Here is a 13,177-nt window from a genome sequence, read left to right as displayed (position 1 = left end):
GATCCCCATAAGGATAACAGCTGATCTTTCAATAGAAACCCTTCAGGCTAGAAGGGAATGGCAGGACATACTTAAAGTAATGAAAGAGAATAATCTACAACCCAGATTACTGTACCCAGCAAGGATCTCATTCAGATATGAAGGAGAATTCAAAAGCTTTACAGACAAGCAAGAGCTGAGGGAATTCAGCACCACCAAACCAGCTCTCCAGCAAATGCTAAAGGATCTTCTCTAAACAGGAAACACAGAAAGGATGTTTCAACACGAACTCAAAACAACAAAGTAAATGGCAACGGGATCATACTTATCAATAATTACCTTAAATGTAAATGGGTTGAATGCCCCAACCAAAAGACAAAGGGTTGCTGAATGGATACAAAAACAAGACCCCTATATATGCTGTCTACAAGAGACCCACCTCAAAACTAGAGACACACACAGGCTGAAAGTGAAAGGATGGAAAAACATATTCCATGCAAACGGAGACCAAAAGAAAGCAGGAGTCGCAATACTCATTTCAGATAAAATAGACTTTAAAATAAAGGATGTGAAAAGGGACAAAGAAGGACACTACATAAAGATCAAAGGATCAATTCAAGAAGAAGACGTAACAATCATAAATATATATGCACCCACCATAGGAGCACCACAATATATAAGGCAAATACTAACAAGTATGAAAGGGGAAATTAACAATAACACAATAATAGTGGGAGACTTTAATACTCCACTCACGCATATGGATAGATCAACTAAACAGAAAATTAACAAGGAAACACAAACTTTAAATGATACAATAGACAAATTAGATTTAATTGATATTTACAGGAGTTTCCACCCCAAAACAATCAATTTTACCTTTTTCTCAAGTGCACATGGAACTTTCTCCAGGATAGATCACATCCTGGGCCATAAATCTAGCCTTGGTAAATTCAAAAAAATTGAAATCATCCCAGCCATCTTCTCTGACCACAATGCAGTAAGATTAGACCTCAATTACAGGAAAAAAACTATTAAAAGTTCCAACATATGGAGGCTAAACAACACACTTCTGAATAACCAACAAATCACAGAAGAAATCAAAAAAGAAATAAAATTATGCATAGAAATGAATGAAAATGAAAACACAACAACCCAAAACCTATGGGACACTGTAAAAGCAATACTAAGGGGAAGGTTCATAGCAATACAGGCGTACCTCAAGAAACAAGAAAAAAATCAAATAAATCAACTAACTCTACACCTAAAGCAACTAGAGAAGGAAGAAATGAAAAACCCCAGGGTCAGTAGAAGGAAAGAAATCTTAAAAATTAGGGCAGAAATAAATGCAAAAGAAACAAAAGAGACCATAGCAAAAATCAACAAAACTAAAAGCTGGTTTTTCGAGAAGATAAACAAAATTGACAAGCCATTAGCCAGACTCATCAAGAAACAAAGGGAGAAGAATCAGATCAACAAAATTAGAAATGAAAATGGAGAGATCACAACAGACTCCACAGAAATACAAAGGATCATAAGAGACTACTACCAACAGCTATATGCCAATAAAATGGACAACTTGGAAGAAATGGACAAATTCTTAGAAAAGTATAACTTTCCAAAACTGAACCATGAAGAAATAGAAGATCTTAACAGACCCATCACAAGCACGGAAATCGAAACTGTAATCAGAAATCTTCCAGCAAACAAAAGCCCAGGACCAGACGGCTTCACAGCGGAATTCTACCAAAAATTTAGAGAAGAGCTAACACCTATCCTACTCAAACTCTTCCAGAAAATTGCAGAAGATGGTAAACTTCCAAACTCATTCTATGAGGCCACCATCACCCTAATTCCAAAACCAGACAAAGATGTCACAAAAAAGGAAAACTACAGGCCAATATCACTGATGAACATAGATGCAAAAATCCTTAATAAAATTCTAGCAAACAGAATCCAACATCATATTAAAAAGATCATACATCATGACCAAGTGGGCTTTATCCCAGGAATGCAAGGTTTTTTTAACATCCGCAAATCAATCAATGTAATACACCACATTAACAAATTGAAAGAAAAAAACCATATGGTTATCTCAATAGATGCAGAAAAAGCCTTTGACAAAATTCAGCATCCATTTATGATTAAAACCCTCCAGAAAGCAGGAATAGAAGGAACATATCTCAACATAATAAAAGCTATATATGACAAACCCACAGCAAACATTATCCTCAATGGTGAAAAATTGAAAGCATTTCCCCTCAAGTCAGGAACAAGGCAAGGATGCCCACTTTCACCACTACTATTCAACATAGTTTTGGAAGTTTTGGCCACAGCAATCAGAGCTGAAAAAGAAATAAAAGGAATACAGATAGGAAAAGAAGAAGTAAAACTCTCCCTGTTTGCAGATGACATGATCCTCTACATAGAAAACCCTAAAGACTCTACTAGAAAATTACTAGAGTTGATCAATGAATATAGTAAAGTTGCAGGATATAAAATTAACACACAGAAATCCCTTGCATTCCTATACTCCAATATTGAGAAAACAGAGAAATTAAGGAAACAATACCATTCACCATTGCATCAAAAAGAATAAAATACTTAGGAATATATCTACCTAAAGAAACAAAAGACTTATATATAGAAAACTATAAAACACTGATGAAAGAAATCAAAGAGGACACAAACAGATGGAGAAATATACCGTGTTCATGGATTGGAAGAATTAATATAGTGAAAATGAGTATACTACCCAAAGCAATCTATAGATTCAATGCAATCCCTATCAAGCTACCAATGGTATTTTTCACAGAACTAGAACAAATCATCTCACAATTTGTATGGAAATATAAGAAACCTCGAATAGCCAAAGCAATCTTGAGGAAGAAGAATGGAACTGGAGGAATCAACCTGCCTGACTTCAGGCTCTACTACAAAGCCACAGTCATCAAGACAGTATGGTACTGGCACAAAGATAGAAATATAGATCAATGGAACAAAATAGAAAGCCCAGAGATAAACCCACGCACATATGGACACCTTATCTTCGACAAAGGAGGCAGGAATATACAATGGAGAAAAGACAATCTCTTTAACAAGTGGTGCTGGGAAAACTGGTCAACCACTTGTAAAAGAATGAAACTAGAACACTTCCTAACACTGTACACAAAAATAAACTCAAAATGGATTAAAGATCTAAACGTAAGACCAGAAACAATAAAACTCCTAGAGGAAAACATCGGCAAAACACTCTCCGACATAAATCACAGCAGGATCCTCCATGACCCACCTCCCAGAATATTGGAAATAAAAGCAAAAATAAACAAATGGGACCTAATTAAAATTAAAAGCTTTTGCACAACAAAGGAAACTATAAACAAGGTGAAAAGACAGCCTTCAGAATGGGAGAAAATAATAGCAAATGAAGCAACAGACAAACAATTAATCTCAAAAATATACAAGCAACTTCTGCAGCTGAATTCCCGAAAAATAAACGACCCAATCAAAAAATGGGCCAAAGAACTAAACAGACATTTCTCCAAAGAAGACATACAGATGGCTAACAAACACATGAAAAGATGCTCAACATCACTCATTATTAGAGAAATGCAAATCAAAACCACAATGAGGTATCATTTCATACCAGTCAGAATGGCTGCTATCCAAAAGTCTACAAGCAATAAATGCTGGAGAGGGTGTGGAGAAAAGGGAACCCTCTTACACTGTTGGTGGGAATGCAAACTAGTACAGCCACTATGGAGAACAGTGTGGAGATTCCTTAAAAAACTGGGAATAGAACTGCCATATGACCCAGCAATCCCACTGCTGGGCATATACACCGAGGAAGCCAGAATTGAAAGAGACGCGTGTACCCCAATGTTCATCGCAGCACTGTTTACAATAGCCAGGACATGGAAGCAACCTAGATGTCCATCAGCAGACGAATGGATAAGGAAGCTGTGGTACATATACACAATGGAATATTACTCAGCCATTAAAAAAAATACATTTGAATCGGTTCTACTGAGATGGATGAAACTGGAGCCCATTATACAGAGTGAAGTAAGCCAGAAAGAAAAACAACAATACAGTATACTAATGCATATATATGGAATTTGAAAGATGGTAACGATAACCCTATATGCGGGACAGAATAAGAGACACAGATGCATGGAACAATTTTATGGACTCTGAGGGAGAAGGTGAGGGTGGGACCTTCTGGGAGAATAGCATTGAAACATGTATATTATCATATGTGAAACAGAACACCATTCCATGTTCGATGCATGTGACAAGGGCTCAGGGCCGGGGCAATAGGATGATCCAGAAGGATGGGATGGGGAGGGAGGTGGGTGGGGGGTCCAGGAAGGGGAACACATGTAAACCCATGGCTGATTCATGTCAATGTATGGCAAAAACTATTACAATATTGTAAAGTAATTAGCCCCCAACTAAAATAAATAAATTTATAAAAAAAAAAAAAAAAGATTAATTCTCATGCATAAAAGACCAGATCTTTCTAAGTCCAAACTTATATCTCATATCTATTTTAAAATCTTCTTCCCTCTTTCCAGCTTTGATCTGACTCCTTCTGGCTTAAGAACTTGCAGTAAAAAAGTCACACAACTTTTCCATTTACAACTTTTATATTTATTTTAGTTTCCCACTTATATATCGGTCTCTGGTTGTCTCTCTTTCTTGATCTGAGAGCAGAGAAAGAATCCTTCCTCTTCTTCCATAACATCCTTCTTGGAAGAATAAAGAACCATTCCTCAGAATTTCTTAAAGAATGCAACAACTTCAATGTACTTCTGATCTCTGCTTATGTGGATACTCTGGGGTCATGGGGAAGGCTTAGGAGAGAGGATCCAGGACCAGTTTGTGTTTCACTTGGTAAACTGGGGATGGAGTCATCATGATATTTCTAAAATGTGGGGAATCCAATTGCCAATTTTATGGCCCCAACTTATCTTCCACCTACATTAACTACTTTTTCCTACATGTCCTTTATATACTTTTGCTCTTGGCAATGGCCTTTGCTTTGCCACTACTAATTTTTTATTTTATTTCTTCTTCATATAATATGTTTCTAGAAACATTCCTTCTTCATGTCTCCTCAATAAAGTGTCTACTAATCATCACCACAGCTGCTACTACCCTCACTTTTACTACTTACATCAGTCATAAGCTATCTCAGTTTTCTGAAAATTTAATGTAGTTTTTTAATAGTTGTATAAAAATTTTCACTTTAACATGAAATTTAGGTTCAGATTTAAGCTTGAGTTATATCAATATAGTCTTTTGGTGCTTCCATATTAGTTCTACTTTATATTACTTAATTTTTTAACAAAATTTTGTGCTTGGTTAAAAGTTTAAACAGAAAACTCATTGTCAACAAAAGCTACACCTTATTTATATCGTCATACTTTACAGTGTCTACTGGTCTCTTTCACATCATCTGTCACCCTATTTTGTCAACATGTACTGAATTAAAGGCTGAGGAGGAGATGGAGACATCCTGACATGACCTTGTTGGCTGGGCTTAGCGCTTAAGCTGACAAAACAGTGAAGTATATGCAGGGTTTTTGCCTGATGTCTTCAATCATTCTAAAGAGAAGTAGATGTAGTTATATGCTAAGATGACTGTACAGAATATACTTAATGAAAGAAGGTCTGGAATAACAACTTGAGGGCGAAACTCAGCTTCAAAAGATATGCAAGAGAAAACTAAAGATTGATAAGTTAGCAGCAAGAGGCCTATTAAATTGAACTGCATAAATCAATAATAGACCAGGCAAAGGAGTTCTCTTGAATAAAGTGAAGCACTGGACTTACTATAAATATGATTGGAAGAAATTATTCAAACAAACCCATTTCCTGTGTATCTATATTTCATAACGTTCAAATTATATGTGTTCCTAAAGGCTAATAGAGTTTTGCCACAAGAATGCACTGGTAATAGCAAACACCCTATTCCAACAACACAAGAGAAGACTCTACACGTGGACATCACCAGATGGTCAACACCGAAATCAGATTGATTATATTCTTTGCAGCCAAAGATGGAGAAGCTCTATACAGTCAGCAAAAACAAGACTGGGAGCAGACTGTGGCTCAGATCATGAACTGCTTATTGCCAAATTCAGACTTAAATTGAAGAAAGTAGGGAAAACCACTAGACCATTCAGGTATAACCTAGATCAAATCCCTTATGAGTATACAGTGGAAGTGACAAATAGATTTAAGGGACTAGACCTGACAGACAGAGTGCCTGATGAACTATGGACAGAGGTTCGTGACATTGTACAGGAGACAGGGATCAAGATTATCCCCATAGAAAAGAAATGCAAAAAAGCAAAATGGCTGTCTGAGGAGGCCTTACAGATAGCTGGGAAGAGAAGAGAAGTGAAAAGCAAAGGAGAAAAGGAAAGATATTCCCATCTGAATGCAGAGTTCCAAAGAATAGCAAGGAGAGATAAGAAAGCCTTCCTCAGTGATCAGTGCAAAGAAATAGAGGAAAACAACAGATTGAGAAAGACTAGAGATCTCTTCAAGAAAATTAGAGATACCAAAGGAACATTTCATGCAAAGATAGGCTCGATAAAGGACAGAAATGGCATGGACCTAACAGAAGCAGAAGGTATTAAGAAGAGGTGGCAAGAATACACAGAAGAACTGTACAAAAAAGATCTTCATGACCCAGATAATCACGATGGTGTGATCACTCACCTAGAGCCAGACATCCTGGAATGTGAAGTCAAGTGGGCCTTAGAAAGCATCACTACGAACAAAGCTAGTGGAGGTGATGGAATTCCAGTTGAGCTATTTCAAATCCTCAAAGGTGATGCTGTGAAAGTGCTACACTCGATATGCCAGCAAATTTGGAAAACTCAGCAGTGGCCACAGGACTGGAAGAGGTCAGTCTTCGTTCCAATCCCAAAGAAAGGCAATGCCAAATAATGCTCAAACTACCGCACAATTGCACTCATCTCACATGCTAGTAAAGTAATATTCAAGATTCTCCAAGCCAGGCTTCAGCAATACGTGAACCGTGAACTTCCAGATGTTCAAGCTGGTTTTAGAAAAGGCAGAGGAACCAGAGATCAAATTGCCAATATCTGCTGGATCATCGAAAAAGTGAGAGAGTTCCAGAAAAACATCTATTTCTGCTTTATTGACTATGCCAAAGCCTTTGACTGTGTGGATCACAATGAACTGTGGAAAATTCTGAAAGAGATGGGAATACCAGACCATCTGACCTGTCTCTTGAGAAACCTGTATGCAGGTCAGGAAGCAACAGTTAGAACTGGACATGGAACAACAGACTGGTTCCAAATAGGAAAAGGAGTACATCAAGGCTGTATATTGTCACCCTGCTTATTTAACTTATATGCAGAGTACATCATGAGAAACGCTGGGCTGGAAGAAACACAAGCTGGAATCAAGATTGCCGGGAGAAATATCATTAACCTCAGATATGCGGATGACACCACCCTCATGGCAGAAAGTGAAGAAGAACTAAAGAGCCTCTTGATGAAGGTGAAAGAGGAAAGTGAAAAATTTGGCTTAAAGCTCAATGTTCAGAAAACTAAGATCATGGCATCTGGTCCCATCACTTCATGGGAAATAGATGGGGAAACAGTGGAAACAGTGTCAGACTTTATTTTTGGGGGCTCCAGAATCACTGCTGATGGTGACTGCAGCCATGAAATTAAGAGACGCTTACTCCTTGGAAGGAAGGTTATGGCCAATCTAGATAGCATATTGAAAAGTAGAGACATTACTTTGCCAACAAAAGTCTGTCTCGTCAAGGCTATGGTTTTTCCAGTGGTCATGTATGGATGTGAGAGTTGGACGGTGAAGAAAGCTGAGCGCCGAAGAATTGATGCTTTTGAACTGTGGTGTTGAAGAAGACTCTCAAGAGTCCCTTGGACTGCAAGGAGATCCAATCAATCCATCCTAAAAGAGATCAATCCTGGGTGTTCATTGGAAGGTCTGATGTTGAAGCTGAAACTCCAATACTTTGGCCACCTCATGCAAAGGGTTGACTCATTGGAAAAACCCTGATGCTGGGTAGGATTGGGGGCGGGAGGAGAAGGGGACGACAGAGGATGAGATGGTTGTATAGCATCACTGACTCGATGGACATGGGTCTGGGTGGACTCCGGGAGTTGGTGATGGACAGGGAGGCCTGGCGTGCTGCAATTCATGGGGTCGCGAAAAGTCAGACATGACTGAGCGATTGAACTGAACCGAACCTTCAAAATAGTTACATAGAGTCCAACAATTGATCAGGTTTATTTTTTCCATTGAGGGTATACTGATTCACTGCTTTATTATAAGGTATAAATGAAAAAGAGATTTTAAAAATGTCATTGCATTAGTCAGTGTTAGTCATTCAGTCATATCTGATTCTTTGTGACCCTATGGACTGTAGCTCACCAGGATCCTCTGTCCAAGGAATTCTCCAGGCAGGAATACTGGAATGGGTTGCCATTACCCTCTGCAAGAGATCTTCCTGACCTAGGGATCAAACCAGAGTCTCCTGCATTGCAGGCAAATTCTTAATCATCTGAGCCACCATCACACTGGAAGAGGAAATTTTATATTCAAGTTTACAGGTGTGATGTGGACACATTAAATTGAGTCATGTGTTTTATTTTTGGAACTAAACAAAATTATACCTTCCCTCAACATTCTTAATGTGTACTGGCAAGTGTCCATGAATATGCAATTGTAGGCAAGAGAATGTACCGGACAAGTCAGACCCAACTCAAATATTTTCTAAAACTTCTAGCTTTTCCAGCATTTTCTCATTATTGTTTATTCTCTCTTTCACTTATGGTTCTAGTCTTTAAATTTTTATTATAACTTTTTTCTAAATCTGTTAAGCCTATTTTCTTATATGCTTAATATTTTTGGTTATTAGTTTCTGTAATACTTATATGTATATATGTAACAGACAGCACACATATATACATACATATATAATGCAGCATAATTTTTGAAGTTTAGAAAAATATAACTCTCCCATACGTCAAGTTAATGACAGAGTAATATATTTTAATTGTGATATCAGTTTCCTTATCTGTAAAATGGAGGAAGTAATGCCACTCTGGGCTTCCCTGTTGACTCAGTGGTAAAGAATCTGCCTGCCAATGCAGGAGACTTGGGTTCAATCCCTGAGTCAGGAAGATACTCTGGAGAAGAAAATGGTGTGCATGCGTGTGTGCAGTTGCTTCAGTCATGTTCTACTCTTTGCAACCCTATGTAGTCCACCAGGCTCCTGTGTCCATGGGATTCTCTAGGCAAGAATACTGGAGTGGGTTGCCATGCCCTCCTCCAGGGGATCTTCCCGACCCAGGGATCAAACCCGCGTCTCCTGCATTGTGGGTGGATTCTTTACCCCTGAGCCAACTGGGTAGCCCAGGAAATGGCAACCTCTTCCATATTCTTGCCTGGGAAATCCCATGGTCAGAAGAGCCTGGTGGGCTACAGTCCATCGGGTATAAAAGAGTCAGACTTGATTTAGTCATTAAAAGGCAACAACAACACTCTAATGTTTGTTATAAACTTTTAAACAGAGTGAAAAAAGACTTACTGGTGAATTCTGAGCAAAGAAGTTACTGCCACTTACATTTTAGAAGGATCATTAGGCTGTGACATGAAGAATAGACTGTAGGAATACAAGGATAGAAGATGGTAATTCACAATCCTGAAATGTTGGCAAGAGTGATTACACTCAGACTAGGATGGAAACAATGAAAACTTGGAGAAGTAGGTAAAGGATAAATGTATTTTGAAGTCAAAGGTAACAGGATTCCTGGTATACTGAACATAGGATATGTGAGAGAGATACCAAAAATGTCATATTGTCTCTTTGAAATTCATCTCAAGATTTTCCCCTAGTAATAGAAACTCAGTTTATTTAATTGAAACTATTAATAGAAACTCAGATTGTGGAATTTTAATTAGACTGTAGAGTGTGATTGTCCAAATGGAAAAATGGAACTTCAATAAGACAGGTAGACATACTTATCTGTAACTTGAAGAAGAAAAAAAAGCTTGGGATGAACATGTTGATATAACAATTATAAATACAGAAATGGAAACTGAAGCTTTAGAAATACTGAAGAACAAGGTTGGCTATCAGATGGTTACTTCATTCAGCCAAAAAAAAACTGACTTCCAAACATGTAAACAGTTTTAGGGAATAACTTTAAATGAATAATCTAGAAAAGCATTGGTGTACTCATTTGAATTTACACACACATTAAAGAACTGCATAAGGACTTTCTTGGTGGTCCATTGGTTAAGAATCACCTGCCAATGCAGAGGACAAGGGTTCGATCCCTGATCCGGAAAGATTCCACATACCTTGGAGCAACTAAACCCGCGCGCCATACCTACTGAAGCCCAGGCACCCTAGAGTCCCTGCAATTAGAAGCCCACCACACCGCAAGTAGAGAGTAGTTCCCACTTGCCTCAAGTAAAGAAAGCCTGCAGGTAGCAATGAAGACTCAGTGCAGCCATAAATAAATAAATACACATAATAAATGTAAGCCCATCAAATATGTACTGAAATACACATGACAAACTGAAAACAAACTTTTCCTTCCAGTTAGGTAAGATACTGAAATTTGTTTAAAACATTATGATTAAAAATAAATATAAACGTACAGATTTTTCTTTTAATGAAACTTTCAAAGAGTCACCTAAAATCCCCAAATATATGTAAATGTTAAACTTACCCCTTTTCTGGGTGCAAAGCTATAGATCTTGGTTGATCCAGGCCTTGGGAAATAATTACATAACGAAAAGAGCCATTGAGTCTTGCCACTTCAATTAAGTTGAAACCATGATCTGTCCAATATATGTTACCTAGAAGAAATACAGAAATGTTTATAATATAATTGTGAGAAAATTTATTTATTAATTATAGCTAAAATTAACTTTCTGAACATTCACATGACCATTAAGAAATAATTTGCCTCCTATATTCTTTTTTAATAAGTGCATTAAGCAGAAAGCTATAAATGAACTAATATGTAAATACTTCTTAATTTCACACATCTGTTGTTTAACCCATATAATAATACTTTTTTGTGTTAAAAATAAATGGAAACTTCTCTCACCTGAAAAAAAGCTCTATTTTCACTTTCTAATGACTTCAGGCAAAAGACAACTTCGAACACCTTTTTACCAGCCTCATGGGACTCTCAGGAGAGTTGAGCAAAGTTAATACTACGTAATCTACTTCTACATAAAAACATGTATACAAAGGCTCAAAAGTATTAGAAAGAGTGAAACCAAAAGCAAAAGAGACCATTTATCCCTGTGGCTAGAAGTACAAAAAAAGCAAAAAACAAAAACCTGTGATGACTCAGAAACAATTTTTATGAAGCATATTGAGCCCCTAACAATATAGGCTTAAAACAAAAACAGAAAGCCATGGATTTTACCAGCAATCCAGTCAACAGCTATTCCTTCTACTCTTCCCAAGCCATTGGTGATGATGTCTTCTTTCCAAGTTTGATCTCTTTTAGCTCGGCTAATTTTATTGAAGCCCATGTCTGTCCAGTAGATGGTATCATTTTCTATTGATAAAACAAACAGACAAACACACATACACTATAAAATGTATTGATAAATGTATTTGTTGTTATTCAGTCACTAAGTTGTGTCCAACTCTTTGAACATGGACTGCAGCAAGCCAGATTTCCCTATCCTTCGCTATCTCCCAGAGTTTGGTCAAACTCATGTCCATTGAGTTGATGATGCCATCAAAATATTTAACTCTCTGTTGCCCCCTTCTCCTCCTGCCCTCAATCTTTTATAGCATCAGAGATATATGTATTAGGAGCACATTGCATCAGCAGTTTGACCATTATCATCCTGGGTATACCAGAGTATAAGTGTTCTTCATTAAAAGATATTCATTAAAAGATAAGAAAGATATTAAAACCACATGAGAAAACCTAGTCAAATATGTTTTTCAAAGAATTTTTAAAATATATGTGCAAATAGTCTATTACATCCTTTTTATTTTTTTCATTTTCCTATTCATTTAAACTCATAAATACTTATCTCCCATGAGTTTACAATTTTGATATCATACCATATTATTTTGGACCACAGTGTTTCTTGTAACATCTGTTCTAATGTCATATAATAAGAATACTACTGGAGATAATCAACAAAGACTCAAATTAGAGAGAGAGTGGAAAGAAACAGGACATTTCAATTATGTCAAGGGTATTTTAAACATAAAGTCATTCAAAATGTATAAATTCTTAAAAGTACCTTATCATCCAATTATTCCTTCTGAGGTATTAGTTTCCCAAATGTCAACTACAAACCCTATGCATTCTTTTTCAAACTCTCATTGTAAAAATGAGCTTAAGAACACTTGAAGAATGGCTCTGTGCTATCATAGAGTCTTTAAATAACAGTGCTTTTTGAATATTTGAATGAAAAATGTATCTGAAGACTATAAATGAAATATATGTGCATGCATATGCATAAAGGGTAGCAATTATAGATCAATGATGCTAAATACAGCCACCAGAAAGACACTGGGGACAAATCACTAAATAATAAATTTGCTACCAAGTAAGTAAGTTTTTGTGTTGTGACCTACATGGCTAATGAAGAACAAATCCTTTAAGACCAATATAATTTCCATCTGGCACAGTGACAGGCTATGGAAATAAAGAAAAAGCAATTAGTATAAAAAAGCCATTTATCAGTAAGTTTGGAGGTTCTGCTTCAAATGAAATATAGTGTAAATTCTATTACCTATCTGGGGAAAAATTCCAAACAGCCCCTGTTTGCAACAGTGGTTTAGTCAGATACATGCTTGAATCAGAGCAGAGATACCATTCTCATATACATATCTGGAAAGTAAGGACTTGTTTCATCTTTCCCATTTTGTTAAAGTATCCATTGATATGTTTTCATGATTTAAGGAATGAATTGATCAACAAAAATAAGCACTACTTTTGCATAAATACGTAAGTGTTATATGAAGAGCCCAACTCTCTTCTGCAAACATTAGACCCATATAGCTGATTACTTATTTTGTATCTCCACTGGAATATAAGAAAAGGCAATCTTGACTGTGAAAGACAAATTTTGGGTTTCTACCTGAAACAAGCTTCTCTCTCAGTCTTCCACATGGCAGCTCCCCTTGCCA

General features: G+C 36.9%; 1 protein-coding gene across 1 annotated transcript in view; it reads right to left on the bottom strand.

Annotated features, from left to right (window-relative positions):
• LRP1B (LDL receptor related protein 1B) overlaps positions 1-13,177 on the bottom strand; it is a 2,070,111-nt gene that overhangs the window by 571,906 nt on the left and 1,485,028 nt on the right. Inside the window, exons 36-37 of the mRNA XM_081584839.1 lie at positions 11,445-11,579; positions 10,734-10,863 (exon numbers count right to left, since the gene is read on the bottom strand). Of these exons, the coding sequence (XP_081440965.1) occupies positions 10,734-10,863; positions 11,445-11,579 (265 nt within the window). The remainder of the gene's footprint in view (positions 1-10,733; positions 10,864-11,444; positions 11,580-13,177) is intronic.

This window comes from Giraffa tippelskirchi, chromosome 3 (genome assembly GCF_054371585.1).
Source record: "Giraffa tippelskirchi isolate mGirTip1 chromosome 3, T2T-mGirTip1v1.2.pri, whole genome shotgun sequence".
Taxonomy (NCBI): Eukaryota; Metazoa; Chordata; class Mammalia; order Artiodactyla; family Giraffidae; genus Giraffa; species Giraffa tippelskirchi.
This window is presented reverse-complemented; position numbering and strand designations above follow the sequence as displayed.